Genomic DNA, 22,701 nt, shown 5'->3' on the forward strand with positions numbered 1-22,701 from the left:
TTTTTATTTTTCAATCATCACCAAAATATAAAAAAATAAAATATAAAAGTATAAAAAAATAAAATAAAAAAAAAAAAAAAAGAAATTGCATATTTGCAATTTTATTTGTATAATAAAAAAAAAAAAATGGATAATAATAAACAATTCTCAAACTTATGGATAAAAATTAAAAAAGCTTCAATAAATATTTCAAATTTAGGATTATCAATTAATCAATTCCATGGTGGTGGATTATTAAATCAATTATTAAAAGATATTTTATCATTGTTAAGATTAAATAATGTTTCATTATTATTCTCCACACAAGTGAAATTGATTTTACTAGATTGTTTTCAATACATTATAAAACAATTACATACTAGTAATCATGTGCAAAATTATTTAGATTCTTATTTTAAATCAATTGATAATGAATCAATCATTGGTTCATTAGATCATTCTTCAAATAATTATCCATTTTTATCTTTATTATTTTTATTATCAAGATATCAAGGGTAAATAAAATTTAATTTATTATTTTCTTTTTTTTTATTTTTTTTTTATTATTGAAATATTTTATTAACATATTTGTTTTAAATTAATTTCCAAAAAAAAAAAAAAAAAAAATATATATATATATATATATATATATATAAATATAGATTTATAAATAATTTAAATAGTAGTGATAATCAAAATGAACAAAATAGAATTATAATTATAAAAACAGAAAATTATTTAAATTTATTATTAGTAAATTATTTAAAGAGTGGATATATTGGTAATACTAGAAGAGGTAGTAGCACTAGTGGTGGAGGTGGTGGTAGCGCAAGTAGTAGAGGTGGTGGTAGTGGTTTTACAGATGAGGAACAGTTTGTTTTATCAGAAGATGATGATGAAATGATGAGTAGTGGTAGTGGTGGAAGTGGAGCTAATCAACAAAATCAAAAATTAAAAATTTTAGAGAATGAATTATTAGTAAATGTATTTTTTAAATTCTTTTCAATAATTGTTGAGAATAATAATTTAGCAATCTCATCATCACCATCATTATCTCGTTCTTCATCTTTAACAAATGTTTCAACTGCAACAACAGCAACAACAATAAATACCTCATCATCATCATCATCATCGTTACAATTGGTTAATATTAATAATAATTCAAAAAAAATTTTAAATGGTATGGATATTAAAATTTTAATATCATTATTTTGTATTGAACTTTCAAATAGCGCAACAGAGGTTTCATTAGTATCACCATTATCATTGGATTCCGTAAAGGTATTTGTGGATTACTCTTTAAAATTTTTAAACCAATTATCAGAATTAGATTTCAATACCTTAGTCTCATATTATCAATTATTAAACCATAAGTTCATTTTCTTTAAATATTATTTAAAGTCAAATGAAAATGTAAGTTGTAATTATTAGTTTTTATAATATTTCCTAAAATTGGAAATTTTTTTTTTTTTCTAAAAATAGAAAAAAACAAAAGTGTGTGGTGGTAAAAAAAAAAAAGTGTTTAGATAAATACTAATTTTTATTTTTATTTTTAAATTGTCTTTTTTTTTTTTTTTTTATACTACTTTAATTTTTTTTTTAAATACATTGTTAATTTAATTTTTTTTTTTTTTTTTTTTTTTTTTTTTTTTTTTTTTTTTTTTTTTTTTTTTTTTTTTTTTTTTTCATATATATTTTATGTGTTTATTTTTATTTTTATTTTTTTTTTTTATTTTTTTTTTGTATCTTTAATTTTTATATATATTATTATTTATTTTAGGTATATTTATCGACAAAATCAAGAGTAATATCAATTTTAAATGTATCAAATCAACCAATATTACAATTAGAATTAGTTGAAATCTTAATTGAATGTTTATTCAATGATTATGGTAATAGTGATGGTGATAATGAAGATATTGAAATATTGAAATTTATTATTGATATTGTTAGTGGTGTACAATATATTTCCGATACATCCAAATCAAAGATTGGAAATGAAATCTTTGAAAGATTCTTTAAATCTGACCAAAATCAAAGACCATTAGTAAATTACTTTTTACAAGAATTTACTCAAAGAAATAAAAAACAATTAACAACATTATTTCAAAATCATATGAATTCAATTCTAACACCTGTATTTCATAAAAATTCAAATTTATTTAGTTTAAAATATTTTAAAACGTAAGTAATTATTAATAATAATAAAAAAAAAAAAAAAAAAATTATTTTATTTTATTTACTAATAAATAAATTTTTATTTTTTATTTTTTTTATTTTTCTTTTATTTTTTTTATTATAGTTTTATAACAAGTCCAGAATTTAAATTATTAATATCAGAAAGTGAAATATTTTTAAATCAAATTACAGTAATTCCAAATGAATTAAATGTATTGGAATATTATGATATCCTTTGTAAAGTATCATCAATTAAATTAACACAGCAAATTTTATGTGACCTTTCTTTAAATGATTTATTAGATTTTTCAATTAAACAAGATTTATTACATTTAAATCCAATTGGTTTTAGATTTGCTTTAAAAAATGTATGTTTTTTTTTAATTTTTTTTTTTTTTTTTTTATCCATAATTAATATTAACATAAATTTGAATTTTTTTTTTTTTTTTTTTTTTTTTTTTTTTTTTTTTTATATAATAAAGCAAATTGATAAATATGATAAAAATAAATTAGATGAAACTATTTTTAAAGAAATTATAAATTTTGAAGAAAAAAGAGTAAATGTTGAATTTTCAATTGAAAATAATTTAAAAGGTGGATTAATTCAATATAAATCAATTTGTCAAACATTGGTTGATATTATAATTGGTAGTAGTTCATGGTTAGATATTTCAAAAGCAGATAACATTAAATCAAATTCATTAGTTTGGGTATTATTTATTAATCAATATATTGAATATCAAATTTCAAAGATATTAGAATACGAATATCGTTTTAATAATTTATCAACACCAGAGGAGAAATCAACATTTACTTTTTCCATCTCCTTTGAAAAATTATTTTCACCAATTTTAAAATTAAATTCTTTAAAAGAGTTTATAAAAAAACGTACAAATACAACTGATGATAATGATAATTTTGAATTAATTGAAAATAATAATAATAATAATATTAATAATAATAATCAAATTATTATAATCTCACCAGATTTAAATAATAATGATAATAATAATGAAACAACAAAGAATTTATGGGAAAATGAATTCAGAGTATTAAATTCATTAATATTTAAAATTAAAGATTATTTAATGAATAGAGTTAAATATTTAGAAGAAATGTATGAACCAACTTTTACAAATGAATATCAAAATGTAATTCAATTATTAAAAGATTTCTATAAAGTTAATACAACCGATTTGTTCTCAGAGATATCAGAATTAGAATATAATTATCATAATGATAAGAAACTTTATCCATTATTTAAAAAGTATACTGAATATATGAAAAGATTTGGTTTCAACATTAAAGATTTAAATATTGAACCTAGAAAATTAAATTATCAAATTATATCTTATTCAAATTTATTTAAAAAGAAAACTTTTAATAATAATAATAATAATAATAATAATAATAATAATAATAATGATGATGATACAAGTTATATAATTGGTAATACAAATTCTGTAAAAAGTAAACAATCTTTAATAAATCAATCAATAATTTCAAAATCAACTAGTAATAGTAGTGCTAATAATTGTAATATAAGTAATAATAGTAATAGTAGTAATAATAGTAATAGCAGTAATAATAGTAATAGTGGTAATAATAGTAGTAATGGTAGTAATGAAGGTTCAGAAGAAGAAGAAATTAATAATAATAATAATAATAATAATCAAAGTACAAATATCAATAATGTAAATCTTTTAAGTGTAAATCAAAATCGTAATAATAATAATATTAATAATAATATTAATAACAATAATAAACAACAACAAGAATTTTATAGACAAAAATATAATATTGATGAAATGATTGAAATGATAAAATTTATTGGTTATTTTAGAATGAATAGAGTAACAATATTTAGTTTATTATTTGAAGAGTTTTCATTAGAAGAGAAATCATTAAATAAAGTAGTAGAAATGATTAAAGACTATTTTAAACAATTAGTACCAATATCAAATATAGATTTAATAAAAGTACCAATTAATTCATTACTTGATAGAGTAATAAATGATCATTCAATTGATTTCAAAAGAGAGATTTTATTAATTTATGAATTCCTTTATCCATCAACTATAACAATAACAACAACAGCAACAAAAGAAAAAGAGTTTAGTAGAAATCCATTATCAATGTCAAGAGTATTTAATCAAGATACAATTAATGAAGAAGAAGAAGAAGAAGAAGGGGAACAAGAAGAAGAATCAGATTTTTCAATAGTTTATCAAGAGATTTCTAAATTATTTGAAAATTGTAAAAGATATTTTATATTTCAAAGAGATATTCAACATTTTATTGATTTTATTTATAGAGAATCAGATTATATTGAAATTTCAAATTTAACATCATTTAATCAAGAGTTGGAATCATTAAAACAAGAGAAATGGACAACTGTGAAATTATCTGTAGATATTGAAAATAGAATTCAACAATTAATTGGTACAAATTCAATTTATCATCTTCAACTATTTCAAGGTATCAATAGACAATTAATGGATTGGTTCTCAAAGTTTAGTGATATTCAAAATTTCGTTAGTCAATGTCAAATGATTAATGATAGAATTTCAATGGAATTAGATAGATCAGAGAATAGTAATTTAATTAATAATGCTGATTATGCATTTAAATCAATTCATAGATTCGTTAAATATTATAAAACTTATAAAAAATCTTTAAAAGATAATCAAAATAATAATAATAATAATAATAATAATAATAATAATAATAATAATAATAATAATAATAATAATAATAATAATCAAAATAATAATCAAAATAATAATAATAATATTATTAAATCAAAATTTGAAAATGTTTATCAATTCTTTGAAAGTAGTTTTTGTAATGATTCACCATCATCATTTAATATATTAGTAAAAGTTTTTAAGAATATTGATAAGATAAAAGTAATTTTCGAATCATATACATTAGATGATTCAAAAAATATTGCAAAGATTGCACAATTAATTGTAAAAGAGAAATCTAAATTCATTTCTTATTCAAGTAAAAGTTTAAATGGTATTGGTTGGATGGTACAAGCAAATGGTTCAACTGTTAAATATGGTCAAGATTTAATTGATGATCTTTACCGTGGTTTAGAATTAGGTCAAGAGCAACAACAAAAGGAACAACAGCAACAGCAACAGCAACAGCAACAGCAACAGCAACAACAAAAACAACAACAAACTGAAAATAATGAAATTGAAAAAATACAACCAATTTGGATTGAGCAATTCCGTAAACTTTATAGAAATATTAAAAAAGTTCATAAAATTCATCAACAATTAGATCAAATGCATCATCCAGGTTATCCAAATGGTGAGATTGAAGTTTTAATTGAATGTTTATTAGATGATTCAAATCCATTATCATTGTATCAAAAGATTTTATCATTGAAAGCAGATTGTAAAGATTGGAAAAATAAAATGAAAGATTTACCACGTCAATTATTATTATTAAAGAGTAAAGGTATTTCATCATTTTATTCAAAAATTGATAAATTCTTAAAATCACCAGAGATCATTAATCAAGATAACATGTTATCAAGAGATAGTGTAATTGTATTATGTTCTTTAATTTATCCATATGTTAAATACTGTTTCCCTCTAATTGAAATCGATGAACAATTAATATTTACAACTATAAATAAGAATTTATTATTAAAATCTACAAAGAGAACTTTTGAATTTTTAAAAGTATTTTTTAATTTTTTACAACCAGAATTAAAATTAAAATTTAATTTTGATTTATCAAATTTATCAATTTCTTCAAATCAATTAATTTTAAATAATAATAATAATAATAATACTTCAGTGTCATTTTCACCATCTTCAACATCAACAATTAATTCTCAAATTATAATTTTAAAATGTGAAAATTTTGAAAATGTTTACAATTCATTATTTTTAGCAAATGATAAAAAGGCACCACATCCATCGCAAATATTTTATTCATCAAGTAATGAAACATTTGATTTTCAACATTTTAATGAAATTCAAAATTTAGGTTTATCTTTAAATTATTTCTTAATTGGATTACCACAAAATAAAGATGAATTATTTAAATGGATTTCAAAAAAATATATTAATAACAATAACAATAATAATAATAATATAAATAATAATAATAATAATAATAGTAAAATATTTTTAGTAACAACAGAGAATAGAGAATTAATTGAAATATTTAATAATGTTAAACAATTAGAAGTTAAAGATGCAGATTGGAGTCAATTTAAAAGTTATTGGTCATCAATTCATAATAGTATTGGTATTGGTTCAATTTCAATTTTAACAGGTAATGGTAAAACTCATTACGTTAAATCTGAAATGAATGAAAAGCAAATTAAACAAGGTATACCATCAATTTCAATTCATATTAGACCAAATTGGGATTGTAATACAATAGTTTCAAATCTTTCAAAATATTTAATTAATGGAAAGCAACAACAACAACAACAACAACAACAACAACAACAACAACAACAACAACAACAACAACAACAACAACAACAACAACAACAACAACAACAACAACAAAGAGTTTCATTATATTTCTTTATTTCAAGTTATTATGATTATAATCAATTTAATCAATTCATTTATCCATTAGTAACTTATGGTTTCATTGTTAGTGATAATGGTGAAATATTTAATTTATCAAATGGTTTATTATTGGATATTTATATTGAAATTGGTTCATTTATTGAAAATGATAATATTAATATTAATAATTTAAAGAATAATAATAATAATAATATTCAAATTAATCACAATGAATTAAAATATATAAAATCAATTATACCATTTTTATATAATATTGGTAATGTTATAGATTCAAGTAAACCATGGGAATGTGATAATTTAATTGAAAAGAAATGTTTCCGTTATTTATATTATATTAAAGAGTATAATTATGATTATGAAAATTCAATTGAATTTTATCAAAAACCACAACAAGTTAATACTAGTAATATGGAGAAAGAAGGTTATGGAATGAATGAATTCATTCAAGATGTTAGATTATTATTAAGAAAACAATTTCCAAGTGATTGGGAGAAAACTATAATTCCCTATTCAGATTTCCTCGGTATAAAGAATCAATATCTTCACGAAAGAAAGAATTTCTTTGCATTACTTTCAGAGAAATTAGATTATATGGATGTTTATATTGATAATTCACTTAATCATTGTTCAAATATTGGTAATCTTTTACCATGGATTCTATTGGAATGTTTAGTATTGACATGTCCAGATTTTTCAAATCAATCAAGTAAACAACTTTGGTCAAATCCACCAACAATTTCAAAGACTCATTTGGATTATTGTAAAAAGAATAGATTAGGTATACCAACCGATGCTCATCCTTTAGAATTTATAGATTTCAATGATAATATGAAAACTTATTCAAAACTTATTAATAAATATTCAACATTAAATTTAGTAGATAATGAATGGATACGTGGGAATCATATTTTCAATTTAGAATCATCAGTGCTTAAAAAGAGGGAATTCTATAAATTGGTTGCAAAATTCTTTAAAATCTATGATTCAAATAATAGTATGATCATTGAAAAGTTGTGTTTGGACTCAGGTTATATTCTAACACCAGAGTTTTCACTACGTTTAATTATTTTACATGACCGTCTAAGATATCAAAAATCCGTTGTAATGGTTGGCGGTACTGGTGTTGGTAAAACTAAATTACTTTATTTCTATTCAATCATTTTAAATTTTCAATATGTAGAGGAGGCTCAAAAAGAATTCAATGCAAAATTAATTGAAGAAATTAATAGAATCATTGATAAACGTGAATCTGCAACTCATAAAATTAAATCATTAGCTCATATTCATAGGATTACAGAGGTGATTGAAGATCTTGCTAAAGAACGTCCAATTGCAACTAAAGATTTCTTAAATGGTTTGGTTGAATTTATATTAAAACAATTATCAAAGAATCATTTAGTACATAAGGATCATCCACAATTGGAATATTATCGTCAAAAACATCTCTATAAAGCAATCACTTTAGATGATGCAAAAATATTTTCAAAATTAGCTTGTAATCAATTAAATTATATTAAAGTTTATCATAGATTTGTAATGCATTTGAAATTCACTTCAATCATTTTTAAACAAACTTTACAATCAATCTTTTTAGATGCAAATCATCTTTTATCCTTAAAAAGTGATATCAAAATTTTAGTATTCCTTGATGAATTCAATTGTTGTCCAACTGATACCCTAAGTTTAATTAATGAAATTTTCATGGATAAAACAATTGATGGTATACCAATTCCAACTAATATTTATTGGATTGGTGCAATGAATCCATTAACAAAATTATCAAAACAACCACCAATAACAATAGCAACATCAAATATTATTGGTAAACATAATTTAAAGACAAGTTCAAATTCATTACCAACAACAACAACAACTACAACAAATAATAATGATATTATTGATAATAATAATAATAATAATAATAATGAATTAATAAAATCAAAATCAGTATTATTAGATTTTACAGGTGTTGAAGAAAATGATAATTTAAGAGATCATGTATTTTTAGTTCAACCAACACCACCATCAATGAATAAGATAGTTTTTAATTTTGGTGAATTTAAACAAGATAATGAAAAACCATTTTTAGAATGTTTATTTGAAATTAAGCATTCAGATTTAGATGTAAACTTTAGTAGAAATTTAATAACGGTAATTAATGAATGTCAAGACTTTTTAAGAAATCCAATAATAATCAATAGTAAAATTCATCCATCAATTCGTGATATAATGAGAGCTTCGAAATTATATGATTTCTTTACAACCAATTCAATTGGTGTTCAAATTTTAATTTCAAGTGGTTTCTTTTCTGATGAAGAAAGACAATTGTTTTATTCGGAAAAGAATAAACAACAAAATTTAAATTTATCATTATCAACTTCTTCCTCTGGTATTGGTATTGCTCAACAAATAGTTCCAACTCATCTTTTAAATAAAGATGTTTTACATTGGTGTTCAATTATTACTACAGTTTTCGTTGCTTATTATTTAAGAGTACCAGTAGCTTATCGTAAATTATTTAAAGAGAAATTACAGCAATGTTTTGATAAAATTTTAAAACCAAATATTTTTCAATTTAAATCATCATCATCATCATCATCTTCATCTTCATCAAATTTAAATAAATCCTATGATAATAATAATAATAATAATAGTAATATTAACAACAAACCAATCACATTTAGTAAAGTTTATAAAGAAATTTTAAGATCATTTTCAGAGAAAATTAAATCAAAAATTCCAAAAGGTGTTGCATTAACTCAATCATTACAATTGAATATTTTCACAATGATAATTTCAATTAATGTTGGTATTGGTTTATTAATTGTTGGTCCACCAGGATCTTCAAAAACTATTAGTTTAGGTATTGTTATTGATATTATGAATGATAATAATGTTGTTAATCAATATTCTTCTTCATCATCGTCATCATCATCATCATCATCGTCTGTTGATAATGGAAATAATAATAATAATGGTAGGTTAAATAAATCTAATATACCAATTACAGCATCAACTAATAATATTAATAAATCACAAAATAATAATGGTATTATTGGTAATAATGGTGGTGGAACAAATAATAATAATAATAGAAATAAACAAATTGATTATAATAATGGATTTTTTGATATGGCAAATATTTATACAACAAAGTATTGTTGTACACCACATACATCAGATGAGGAGATTAAAGCTAAATATGCTCAAGCAATACGTCATCAAGATTTCTTCCAAATGACAAAACATGTTGTATTTTTAGATGAGGCAGGTTTAATTAAAGAGGAAGAAGCACCAATGAAAATTTTACATGACTATTTAGATAAGGAACAGCATGTATCATCCGATCAAAATATTAGTAATATTGAAACTATCATTCTATCCAACAAGATATTAGATGCTGCAAAAAATAATAGAATGTTAATTCTATTCCATAGTGAAACAATTCATGAAAAAGATGAAGAGACTCTAGTTGGTACTTGTTTACCAATGATTAATAAATTGACGGATAAACGTGAACAATTGAAAATTTCACAAGCCCTCTGTAAAGGTTATAGAATGTCCAATAGATTTAGTAGTGAAACTAAAGAGAATTTATTCCATCAAAGGGATTTCGTATTCTTTTTACGTCATTTAAATAGATCATTAGAATTACGTGATAGTACCACAATTACACCGGAAATTCTATTGGAATCGTTGGAAAGAAATTTCAATGGTATACCATTTGAAAAGTTTAAAGAGTTGGCATCGGTTTTCTTTAAAGAGTTTGGTTTCGATATTGTTAGAAATAAACAAATCTCTTCACTACTCTCAATTGATAATTCAATCATTAGAATTAAAGAGAATTTATCAGAGAAATTAGATTTAACAAATAATCCAAACAATTCTTCATTCCGTTTCATTATGATCATTGATCCATCTGATAATGAAAGTTCTCTATCAATATTAAAAGAGATTACCAATTCAAAATCAAAGGTAATTCGTGTTGGTGGTTTCAAAGATGATCAAACTACAAATTCATTGGTTGACCTTTTCTCAGAGATAAAGAAAGAAATGTCAAGTGGTGGTACTGTAATTTTAGTGAATACTTCAATCATTGACCAATGTTTCTATGATCTATTCAATCGTTATTTCATTTTAATGGTTGATGATAATGAAACTAGTCTTTGGGCAACCATTTCATTTGGTTCACATACTGCTCATCAAAAAGTTCATCCAAACTTTAAGATTGTAGTTTTACAACCATTATCAAAGATAAAGAATGTTCAATTACCTTGGTTAAATCGTTTTGAAAAGTATCAACTTTCAACTGAAACCTATGTTAACTATTACCTTGAAAATTGTTGTTCTCAATTCGATAGAGATCTATACAATGATCTATTAATATCAAGTAATCAATTCATCTCTCATTTCAATCAAAATGGAAAATATTACCTTTATGCTTATCATGAAAAAGAAACTATAATTTCAATAATTTTTAATTTTATAAGATTTAATTTAAATAGTAAATCAAATAATGATATAAATTATTATAATTCATTAATTAATAATAAAAATAATAATAATAATAGCAAAGAACCATTATTTTCACCAATTAGTCAAATTAATATGAAATTATTATCATTAGGAAGACCAGAAAGAATTTTCCACTCAAAATTCTTACCATCAGATTATTTAAAAGAATATTTATTAGGTCAAGAACATTTTAATATCTTTAGATTTTTACAACATTTACAAATTAATAATTTAAATAATAATAATCAATTTCCAATTTGGACAATTTATACAAGATCATCAATTGATTTATTTAATTTAAATGAAGATTTAATGAATTATGAATATAATCAACAACAACAACAACAACAACAAGAAAGTAATAATAATAATAACCAAAAATTAAATTGTCAAAAGAAATTATTTAAAGTTTTCCAAACTTCAAATTTTAAATCAAGTTTTTCATTTAAAAAGAGATTTAATGAATTTTTAACAAATAAAGAATGTAATCAAGATGAAATTCAAACTGCTATTATCGTAACCGATATGAATGAAACAAATAATTCACAAATTAATTTCATTATAAATTATTTAGATAAAAAATTAATTCAAGATTATAAAAAGAATGTTATAATAATTTGTCATTATCCACATCAACTATCAATTTCAAATCAAATTAAATTTAGTGTTAATTATTTACATCAAATTGAATATATTTATATTGATAGTTTAGGTATTAAATTTAATAAATACCACCACCAACAACAACAACAACAACAACAACAACAACAACAACAACAACAACAACAACAACAACAACAACAACAACAACAACAACAACAACAACAACAACAACAACAACAACAACAACAACCTCAAGATACAAGTAGTATTGTTGAAACTTCAAATAGTGGTATAACAATATCATCAATTGAATCATCATTAAGAGATGATTGTATTGATTCAGAGGTTAAAAGTTGGATTGCAAAAGCATGTGGTTTAGACATTGATTTAAATATTGATTCAATCTATTCAATTTTAGAGAAATCACTATTACAACAAATCAATCTTTTAATTAAACATACAAATATTAAATTTGATAGTGAATATGATGAAGATGATTTGTTCACTTCAACTAATAACTCTGATACTACCATTAGTACATCAAATACAGCCACAACAACCGATGTAAGTCAATGTTCATCAAGTCAAAGTGTTGATGAAATTACATTTGATATAGTCGATATTAAAGAAGATATATTTTCAATATTTATAAAACATTCAAATTGGTGTAAAGAAATTTTACAACTTTTTATTACAAAAAGTAATGAATCAATTGTACCATCACCATCACCATCACTATCATCATCATCATCATCATTAGATAATGAAAATCATGATAGAAATGGTAGTGCTAGCAATAATATATTTAATACAATTGTATCAAATTGTTCAGAAAGTGTTTTATCAGGTTGTTCAATGAGTAAATCATTCTCAGATTCAATTAAAGATACATTGAATGAATATTTACAACCTATTGTTTTCAAAGTTTTACAATCAATTTTATCACAACAAAATATTACACAATTACTATCTATTGAACAATCAAGTGATCAAGAAACTTTAGTTCTCTTATTCATTAAATCAATTAAACTAAGTGAAAAACCAATTTCATTAGAAATTATTGAAAAGAGTAAATTTGAACAAATTCAAGTGAATTATCATTATAAAGAATCAAATTTACCACTATATGATCCAATTTCAGATTTTATTCAAAATCAAATTGAACCAATTATAAATCAATATCAAAATATTCATCACCATCAAAGAGTAATGAAACCAAAAGAATTATTTAAGAAATTAGAAGAATCAATTAAAAAATCATCATTCAATCAATTAATTGAATTTATTGAAAATAATGAAGATCTTAGAAATTGTTTTATTGAAGATTTTGTTATTAGAACTTTAAAAATATTAAAACCAAGTAAATGGATGAAATTATTCCGTGACATATTAGATCTATTAAGTAAACCATGGAGTAGTAGTAGTGGTAGTAGAAATACCAATTTATCATTATTAAAATATTTTGTAGTTTTACATTATCAAAAATCATTTTTAGCTTTTATTAATGATATTACAGATTGTCTTTATAGTATATTTGAAAAAGATACTAAAAAGAATAGAGATCAATTACAAAAGGATTTATTAGCATGTATTAAAGTAAATTCAACAAATGAACAAGCAATTCATTCAGAGATTATCAAATTAATTATTAAACGTTTCGATAGTAGATTCAATGAATTTTATAATGATAAAAAGAAACCAATTGAAGAATTTATTTCATCTCTTGGTGATTGGACAACTGAATTTTCAATCATTTTAAATATTATTCCAATGGATCAAATTTTTAAATCTTTAAAACAATTTGAACAACAACAACAATTAGAAAATAATGAAAATAATGATAATAAAGAATTGTCAAAAGACAATAGCAGCAACACCACTATTATTAATAATAGTATAAATAGTAATAGTAGTAATAATAATAATGAAGAAAATTATGAATTATTATCAAAATCAATTAATATTCAATATAATTATCAAATTTCTTTAGCAATATTTATAAATCATGATTCAGCAAATAAGGATGACTTTTTAATTGAATATAATCAAACATTCATTGAAATCTTTGAAAAATGTAAAACCAAGAAACATTTAATGTTGGATATACTTAGACCAATAATACCATTAAGAATATCAAATATTACCGAATTTTTAATGATTTATAATTCACAACTTTATCATCATCTCTTACCAGATACTTGGGTAAATAGTGTAATTTGTGATATCTTTGAAAAGACAACACCAAAAGAAATTGAAGAAATCATTTTCAAATTAAAAGAAGTTGTTGAACCAATGCTATTCATACCAGATATTTATTTAAATCATTTCGATTGGTTTAATATTAGATTTATTATAGATTACCCATTTAAACCACCAATTAACTATCCATTAATTCAAGTATTATACAGATCACTTTTACAAGTTTCAAGAAAAGAATTGGAAAAGAATGATCAAATCAATAGTAATAATAATTATTTAAAAGAATCAATAATTAATATTAATGATTTAATTAAATATCAATTATTAGAAGAATCACCATTTTCAAAATTAAATTCAATAGTTTTATCAAGGAATTTAATGGATAGATTAATCGATCATTTATATCAATGTTTTAAATCGGTTAATCAAGGTGAAATTAATGCAACATTAATGAAAGAGAATTTATCAACTTTCCAAGATTCACTTTATCTTACATTTATTTTAAATCCTGATAATGAAAATAATTATATTCAAAATTCATTCAATCAACTTTATTTCTTAAATGAATTAAAGTATATTAGTAATAAACATATTGATGTTATTTTAGATTGTCAAGATTTAATGGATATGCTAGGTTTATCAAGTATTGGTAAATTAAGACAAACTAATAATGAAACTTATTTACTATTGGTTAATATAATTAAATCTTATATTGATTCAAGAGATTCAATTGATAAATCTGATACTTTCAAATATCGTTATAGAGAACCAATTTCATTAAATAATAAATGGGTAGAACCAATCAATCATATTGAAAAAGAATTATTTGAAAGAGAATTCCCCTTAATGAAATTTTTCCAAGATAATCTTAAAACTTTATCACTATCAACTCATTTTGATGTTTTAATTAAATTTATGTCAATGTTTAGAAAATTATTCTATAAACGTTTACCAAGAGATTTCATTCATAAATCAATTCAAGAAGCTTTTAATTATCTTTTAGATTTTGAAAGTAAAGAATCAATTAAACCTTTATTAAATTGTTGGAATGAATGTAAACAATCATTTAATCAATTTATAATTCAACAAAAATTTGAAGAAGAAGAAGGAAATAATAATAATAATAATAATAATAATAATAATAATAATAATAATAATAATAATAATAATAATAATAAAAATAATAATAATAATTTAATTGAATTAAATGATAATTTACCAATTTCATATTTAATTTGTCATTATAGTTTTATAAATGGATCAAAGAATAAAACATTATCAAAGGATTTAATATCAAAAGAAATTGAAAAATGGCAAAATATAGTTGGTAAATTAATTTTAACAAAAGATAATTATTTACAAGTTAATGATGAATATATTAGAGTAGAATTTAAACAAATTTTTGGTTCAACAAGTTTAAAGAATCAATTTAAAAATTTTATTGGTTCAAATTATCAAGAGTATTATCAATTTTTAATACAATTAAAATTAGTTTACAATTGTGGTGGTTCACAACTTGAAGATCAATTAAATCAAGATTCAATTATCATTCAAAATAAATTCATTTCATTATTTATTTCTCAAAAAAGATTAAAACCAGATATTAAAAAGAATTTATATAAAGAAGAATTCCCATTTAGTTGGAAAAGATTTAACCATGGTGATCAAATTAAATCAACAGCAACAACAACAACAAGTAGTATTGATTTAAATCAAAATATTTATCCAGACTCAATTAAAACTTTAAAACAACTTTTAAATAATGGTTTAGAATATGATTTATCAAATCAATTTAATGATTATGAAGAATTTAAAGAATTTTGTAAAACTATACCATTTGATCAATTGATTTCAATGTCTGAATATTTAGTTGAAGCCATTTTAATATTTTCAAATCTTGATCATACAATGGAAAATAATATTACAGTTCTATTATCTAAAAAAATCATTGAATTTAATGAGTTAAATTCGATGATTCATTCAAATTTACCTTGTGAATTTGTAAAGATAATTGAAAGTACCTCATTTGGTTCCATTTTCCAAATTTCCCAAATTGTAGTCTCAAGTTGTAGTATTTTCGATAGATTATATACAGGTATCATTCATGAACCAAAATCTTTAGAACCACAACATCTTAATAGTATCAAGTCCATTGAAAATGAAATAATCTCTACCATCGATAAGAATCCAAATCAACTATTCCCAATGATTGAAACAATCTCTGGTATTATCACTTCATTATCACTTGGTTTCGTTAAACAATTGGTTTCAGAACAAAAGATTAAATTTAAAGATTTATCAAATAGTTTTATAAATTCAACAATTGTTTATAATGGTTCAATTAATTTACCATTATGCTATTATCCAATCTTTATGAGATCTCTTGTTAAACTATTAACATTACTTCATCTTAAATCTCAACAAGTTTATTATCATCGTGATTGTTCAAAATATATAGAACCAAAATGGGTTATAAAGTTAAGACCAATTTTACAACAACAACAACAACAACAACAACAAATTAATCTTAAACAAACTATTGAAGATAAATTTAGTAAAACAAATTTTAATTCAGTTCAGCAACCAATAATTACCTCACAATCAATAAAATCTTCTACTAATATAACAACACCAATACCACCAACATCAACCTTACCATCAATACCATCTTCATTAACAACAAAACCAACTGAAATAATACCACCAAAAATAAATAAACCAATAATAGAATCACCTACAATACTTAATATTCAAACATTATCATCCTCAATAACTAATCATAATAATAATAATAATAATAATAATAATAATAATAATAATAATAATAATAATAATAATAATAATAATAATAATAATAATAATAATAATAATAATAATAATAATAATAATAATAATAATAATGGTGATAATAATAATATTAATAATGTTAAAAATAATGATAATCAATTAACAACTAAAATTGAAATTGAAAATGAAATTTCATTTAATTATAAAATTTTATATGATAGAGAAATTTTTATTAAATTTTTAAATGAAAAAACAAAATTAACAGTAGAGTTTAAAGAAAATTTAAAGGAATTAGGTATTGATTGTTTTTCAGTTGTATTAAATTTAAAAAAAGAAGATTGGACCTCATTAAAGATACCATTAGCAAAGAGAAATGAATTGATCAATTTAACAAAATTAGAGATACCTCAAGATATAAAAAGAGAATATCAATTTAACACCAGTGGTAATAATAATTCATCAACAGACCTCCAATGTTCAACAACTTTTAAAAACTTTTTAATTGATATTGTTGGTTTGGAAAATCAAAAACAATTATCAGAGGAATTAGGTTTCGATTCTTTAATTAGTATTATTCCTGATGGTGATGATGGTTATGATGAATTAATATCAGAATTATTAATAATTTTAAAATCTGCAACTTGTTTCAACTTAATAAATCAATTAAAAGAAATAAAAATAAAATAAAAAAAAAAATAAAAAATATAATGAAAATAAAATAAAAATAGAATGACAAAAAAAAAAAAAAAAAAAAAATTATTGAAATAAAAAATAATTGTAAATGGTATTTTTCATTTTTTTAATTTTTTTTTTTTAATTTTTTACCACACCAATGATTTAAATCTCACAAACAAGATAAACTGTTTTTTTTTTTTGGAATTTTTTTTTTTTTTTTTATTATTTTTTGTAAGTGGGGTGTGAGATTTAAATCATTGGGCTATGTTGGGGTTGAAAAAAACGGTTTTTTTGGATTATTTTCACACAAGCTGTTTTTTTTTGGTGTGGTAAAAAATTAAAAAACTTCTCATTTATGAACGACAAGGGCATGATTAATTGAAAAAAGAGTATATTTTCATTTCCCAACAGAAAATATCATTATCACACACTTAATCTAGATATTAGAAAATTTATAATTATTTGAATAATAAAAATTATTATATTAATTTTATTATTTTAAATTAAATTTTTTTTTTTTTTTTTTTTTTTTTTTTGTTTTTATCATTAAAAAAAAAACTATAAAAAGAAATTTTTTTTGTTTTCTTTTCATTAAATAAATTTCAAAAGTAAAAGGTATAGTATTAAAAATTAAAAAATGTCTGTTGATGCAAATAAAGTAAAATTCTTCTTTGGTAAAAACTGCACTGGTGAATCATTTGAATACAACAAAGGTGAAACTGTAAGATTCAACAATGGTGATAAATGGAATGATAAATTCATGTCATGTTTGGTTGGTTCAAATGTTAGATGTAACATTTGGGAGCATAATGAAATTGGTAAGTATTTATAAATATTTTCTATTTTTATAAATTATAAATAATATTAATAGGTTTAATTTATTATTATTATTTTAATTTTAAAATATAGATACTCCAACTCCAGGAAAATTCCAAGAATTGGCTCAAGGCAGTACAAACAATGATTTAACCTCAATAAATGGTCTTTCAAAGTTCCAAGTCTTACCAGGAGCTTTTCAATGGGCAGTTGATGTTAAAATTGTCAACAAAGTTAATTCAACTGCTGGTTCATATGAAATGACCATTACTCCATACCAAGTTGATAAGGTTGCTTGCAAAGATGGTGATGACTTTGTTCAATTGCCAATTCCAAAACTTACTCCACCAGATTCTGAAATTGTTAGCCATTTAACAGTTCGTCAAACACATACACCATATGACTATGTAAGTTTATTATTATTATTATTATGATTATTATTAAATATATAATTAATTTCTCTTTTATTAATTTTTAATTTTTATCTTTCTATAAATAAAAAAGGTTGTAAATGGAAGTGTTTACTTTAAATACTCCCCAACAACTGGCCAAGTTACAGTTATTAAAAAAGATGAGACATTCCCAAAGAATATGACTGTTACACAAGATGATAATACATCTTTCATCTTTAACTTAAACTCTGAAAAATAAAACAATATGTTTTTTTTTCTCTTTAAGAAAACTTTAAATAATAAAATTATGAATTTCAGAAATTATTTAGGTCTTATTTTTATTTTATTTTTTTTTTTATTTGTTTCGATATTGGCTTAATTTGTAAATAACTTCATGTACACCAACGATATGACAAATTAAAATTGGGTCATTGCGATGGTGTTAAGAGATGTTTTATAGGCTCAGGGTTTCTAATTAGAAAATAAATCAGAAGTCAATAAAATTTCTTCAACTGGATCTTGGTGAAACGAAAGTGGTCTAATTTAATTATTTTTATTTATTTTTATGGAAGCGGGAAATATTTTTTTTTTTTTTTTTTTTTTTTTTTTATGACCTCAACCAATTAGGCAGTGTCTGAGTTTTATTTAATTTTATTTTGGTAGTATTTAAAAATTCTTAATTATTTATGTAATTAGTATTGAATGAACAATAATGAACTAAATGTTCTGGTACATAAGTTCTCATTAATTGTGAATTCCAAGAGTGACTAAATTTTTCTAGCTTTTTCATTATTTTCCAAGTGTAGTCTAAATGAGGGTCTTTATTTCCAATCTTCTTAAATGATCTATTACTTTTAAAACGAAAGTATGGCGGGTCTTGACGGCTTCTGTTGTGCCGTACCGGGGTGTCATGTCGGCCGTTTGTGCCGTCGGATGGTTTTGAAAACTACCTCCCCAGATTCGATTATAGTATTATAATCCCTCATTTCGGAGTTTTTAATTGCGGTACTTATTGGTCTGGTTATACATGTCTGAGGAGATTTTTGCTTTAACCCATCAATATGAGCAGTGTTTATTACTTCCTACTCTTGATCTAGGTCCTCTATGTTTATTACAAGCCAACAGGATATCGAACCGTTGTCCTAGGGTGTGCGTCGGTATTTACCTATCAGTGCCCTTCAAAGCGGGAAATTTTTTTTTTTTTTGAATTGGATAACGCAATTATTGGTTGCTTCTCCTTGAGATGCTAGATCTCATTTATTTTAGTATTTTTACAGGGTCTCTAAAAGAGGGGTTAGTTTACTTTTTTTTTTTTTTTTTTTTGTTTCTAATTTTGAATTGTATTATTACTTTTGATTAAAACATCTTTTTTGTCCAAACTTTTTTCAAAAACTTTTTTTATTTTATCGTCTGGCGACAGTTTGGCGGGTCTTGAAGTTGATGGTGTGACGAATACCCAACCTCCACTCATACTATCGGTGAAACCTTAAGCCACTTTCGTGACCGACACTCGCTCTCATCTCTCGCGCCACTCACTCGCCATTCGTCTTTATATATATTTTTACTTTTATCGACTTACTTTGTGTGAGCGCGATACCCCCTGTCTCCTTCCCGTTACTTGAAGTGTCTCGCCAGTGTACCACACGTTTACTATTGCAGTGACTGACTAACCAACGGCTTGCACTATCAGGGCCAATAAGCGGGAAATATGAAGCCAAAAAATAATTTAATTTCATCAACCGGCTTTGGCGCAATGGTAGCGCGATTGACTGTAGTAATTAAAGTGATCAATCGGTTGCTAGTTCGAATCTGGCAAGCCGGACTTTTTTAAAAAAATTTAAAGCCAAGGGTTCGATTCCTTGTAAAAAATGGTAGAATGAAAAAAGTCGAAACACACATGATCATGACTGTCACTTGCTGCTAAACCGTACCGCTATCAAGAGGATACAAGATACACGTGAAAAGTAATTCATCCTTTTCTATCCTTAATCTCGGTCAATTTTAACCAATCTTTCGAAAAAAATCACCAATCCACCACGATCTACAGATCTAACTTACCAAATCGCCGATTCAAAGGAATCCCATCGAGATGAATTCCTACGCAGACGCGGCTAAAATGGCCAACCCCTCCACCCATATGGACGAGGCATCGGAGAACTTCATTAAGGAATTCTCCACAAAAACAGCAGAGATAAAGGAAACTTACCCCAAACTATCAATAGGCCTCAAAGACATCTCCAAATACTGCGAGACCATATTGAACATGACTGCGCTCTCAACCTACGAGAAGAACAACGGATTCTACCCAATTACACTCGAATTCCCCAAAATGGATCTCAAGGGGTTAGAAGAAATGAGAAAAACACTCTCAAACTACGATATCCCAATCGACAAGATATACATAGGCAAAGGAACTAGAAAAATGATCCACCTGATGATTAAAAACGAACAATCTCTCCTAAATATCATTAGAGATAGAAGCAAATTGGGAACCTTCATCACCTCCAGTAGAGACTTCCACGTCCTCACAGGAAGAGTAAGAATTCCCAGAGAAAAGGCAGGAATAGTGGACGCCCTCATCAAAACTGCCTTTGCAGAAGAAATACCCTATGCAATATACAATACTATATACTCCACCGACCACCTCATAGTATTCGGTCTAATAGAATGCAAAATAGGCGATCAAATGAAATCTGGCCAACACATTACAGAAATCGCAAACTTTACCATCAGAACGGCCACCAAAACCTACTCCTCACAAAAGAAAAACAAGAAAGTAGAGACAAACAACACGGAGGAACCATTAGAAGATGAGATGACAGATCCTCCTAACACTCAAAACAGGATAGCAATCAAATCCTCTCAACCAAAACCACAACAACAAACAAACAACTCAGCAAACAATCAGTCTGATAAACAATCAACACAAGAGAAAAAAGCTCAAGCAAAAAAGTCATCTCAACCTCTTCCCCCCAAAAACCCAGCAGAATTTCAATCTGTCAAACCCACCACAACCACTACCACAACATCCAACGCCATCCAAAAAGACAATGCCAACAAAACAAGCACTAACATCCATTCATCCTCGGAAAACAGAGAGAAGACACTAAACATCCCTCCAACTATACACCGAATTTCAAAAACAAAACGACTACAACAATAAGGCTAACATCAAAAATCTAATCTCCCTACTAGAGACAGAATTTAAAGACCAAGCCTTCGCAACCCTTTCAGCAATAAATGAATCTAAAAAAAGAGAAGAACAACTTAAACAAGAATTGAACAACTATTGCGAAGAAACCTCACTCAAGTACATCTCCGCGAGAATCAAGAAAAGACACAATGATTTCACCATCAACGCAGTAAAAGATGCACAAGGTAGAACAATTAACAAACAGGAATTGATCGAAGAAGAATACGTAAAATATTACTCAAATCTTTATGACTACAAAGAAGATGACCCACTATCTCATTACGAAATGTTGGAAAATTGGACAGTGACCAGGGACTCGACATGGGACAACCTTGAAAATGAATTCACCTCACAAGAAATCCTAGAAGTAATAAAACAACTGAACCCACACAAATCTCCAGGTCCAGATGGAATTCCAAACTTATTCTACATAACACACAAAGAAAAACTAGCTCCAATACTGGCCTCAGCATTCAACGACACTCTAAGAAATCCTCATCTAATTAGCAAAAATTACAAAGAAGGCCTCATTATCACGATACCTAAAAAGGGAGACCCCGAACTAATCAAAAACAGAAGACCAATTACACTGGCTAACTGTATATATAAAATCCACTCAAAGCTAATAAACAATAGAATAATCCCAATACTAACGAAAGTGATCAACAACAATCAAAAAGGTTTCGTACCAGGCAGATTCATTATAGATAATATCATATCAATGAACGAATTAATCAACTATTGTAATGATAAAAGAATTAACGGAATAATTACACTATATATTTCGAAAAAGCTT

At 24.0% G+C, this 22,701-nt stretch overlaps 3 protein-coding genes and 1 non-coding gene across 4 annotated transcripts; all 4 read left to right on the forward strand.

The window, feature by feature from the left end:
• Nucleotides 1–126: 126 nt before the first annotated feature.
• DDB_G0285797 (hypothetical protein) lies at nucleotides 127–17,516 on the forward strand (the record flags this gene model as incomplete). Its single annotated transcript, XM_002649089.1, has 5 exons — nucleotides 127–494; nucleotides 642–1,392; nucleotides 1,760–2,163; nucleotides 2,282–2,525; nucleotides 2,640–17,516. 5 exons carry the CDS (start codon nucleotides 127–129, stop codon nucleotides 17,514–17,516), a joined length of 16,644 nt encoding a protein of 5,547 aa, XP_002649135.1.
• A 625-nt stretch (nucleotides 17,517–18,141) lies between these two features.
• On the forward strand, nucleotides 18,142–18,971 carry cadA (calcium-dependent cell adhesion molecule-1; the record flags this gene model as incomplete). The annotated part of the gene is made up of 3 exons (XM_632956.1): nucleotides 18,142–18,322; nucleotides 18,414–18,727; nucleotides 18,825–18,971. 3 exons carry the CDS (start codon nucleotides 18,142–18,144, stop codon nucleotides 18,969–18,971), a joined length of 642 nt encoding a protein of 213 aa, XP_638048.1.
• A 1,480-nt stretch (nucleotides 18,972–20,451) lies between these two features.
• tRNA-Tyr-GUA-6 lies at nucleotides 20,452–20,534 on the forward strand. Its single transcript has one exon. It is a non-coding gene; the product is annotated as a tRNA-Tyr (tRNA).
• A 441-nt stretch (nucleotides 20,535–20,975) lies between these two features.
• On the forward strand, nucleotides 20,976–21,875 carry DDB_G0285795 (hypothetical protein; the record flags this gene model as incomplete). The annotated part of the gene is made up of 1 exon (XM_632957.1): nucleotides 20,976–21,875. The coding sequence occupies one exon, from the start codon at nucleotides 20,976–20,978 to the stop codon at nucleotides 21,873–21,875; it is 900 nt and encodes a 299-aa protein (XP_638049.1).
• Between the last annotated feature and the right edge of the window lie 826 nt (nucleotides 21,876–22,701).

This window comes from Dictyostelium discoideum, assembly GCF_000004695.1.
Source record: "Dictyostelium discoideum AX4 chromosome 4 chromosome, whole genome shotgun sequence".
NCBI classification, from domain to species: domain Eukaryota; phylum Evosea; class Eumycetozoa; order Dictyosteliales; family Dictyosteliaceae; genus Dictyostelium; species Dictyostelium discoideum.